The following is a 645-nucleotide window of genomic DNA, read 5'->3' as shown; positions in this document are numbered from 1 at the left end:
GGCTCCTGCCCCATTTAAGGCTTTTCCCCCCCGTACTGGGGGGGCTTCCTTCTCCCTTTTAGGGGGCTCTTTCCAATTTTGGGGTCTCCTTTCTTTTTCCAGCATCCATTTCCCAGTTTGGGGGGGTCTCTCCCCAACTCGGGGGTCCCCCCCCCATTTTGGGCTGCCCTGACCCCCCTTTTTTTCCCCCCTCCAGGCACCCAGGACATCGTGTTTGGGGAAGTGGATCGATGAGGGGGGGTCCCCATCCCCCTCTCCTTGTGCTGCTCCAGTTTGGGGGTCTCCCCACCCCCTGTTTCGAGTCAAATAAAGCCGAAATCAGGTCCTGAGCCTCCCTGTGTCCCCCCTTTGTCACCGATGTCACCCCATTTCCCTCCCCGCACGCCGGGGGGGAGCGGGGACACAACTTCCCCTTCCCTGCTGGGGAGCCTTGGGGACCTTGGGGACCCTGGGGGACCCGAAATTTCAGGGAGCGGCCGGAGCTTGGTGGTGGCCTCGGGTGCCAACCTGGGGACAGCGGAAGGGGAAGGAGGTGGCCTTGGGGGGGAAGTGGGGGCGGGGAGGGAGGAAGGCGCTGGCACTGCGGTCACTCCGCTCGTGACCGGGGGGCCCCACAGGGGACATGGGGCCACGCGGGGCCGCAGC

At 65.1% G+C, this 645-nt stretch overlaps 1 protein-coding gene across 1 annotated transcript in view; it reads left to right on the top strand.

Annotated features, from left to right (window-relative positions):
- The window catches only part of NDUFS2 (NADH:ubiquinone oxidoreductase core subunit S2), a 10,528-nt gene extending 10,199 nt beyond the window's left edge, over positions 1-329 (top strand). The window contains 1 exon segment of the mRNA XM_017727701.1: positions 197-329. Within this exon segment, the coding sequence (XP_017583190.1) occupies positions 197-234 (38 nt within the window). The 3' untranslated portion in view covers positions 235-329.
- Positions 330-645: the final 316 nt, after the last annotated feature.

This window comes from Corvus brachyrhynchos, unplaced genomic scaffold (genome assembly GCF_000691975.1).
Source record: "Corvus brachyrhynchos isolate BGI_N302 unplaced genomic scaffold, ASM69197v1 scaffold2750, whole genome shotgun sequence".
NCBI classification, from domain to species: domain Eukaryota; kingdom Metazoa; phylum Chordata; class Aves; order Passeriformes; family Corvidae; genus Corvus; species Corvus brachyrhynchos.
Note: the sequence above shows the minus strand (reverse complement) of the source record. Positions and strands in the feature narration are given on the sequence as shown.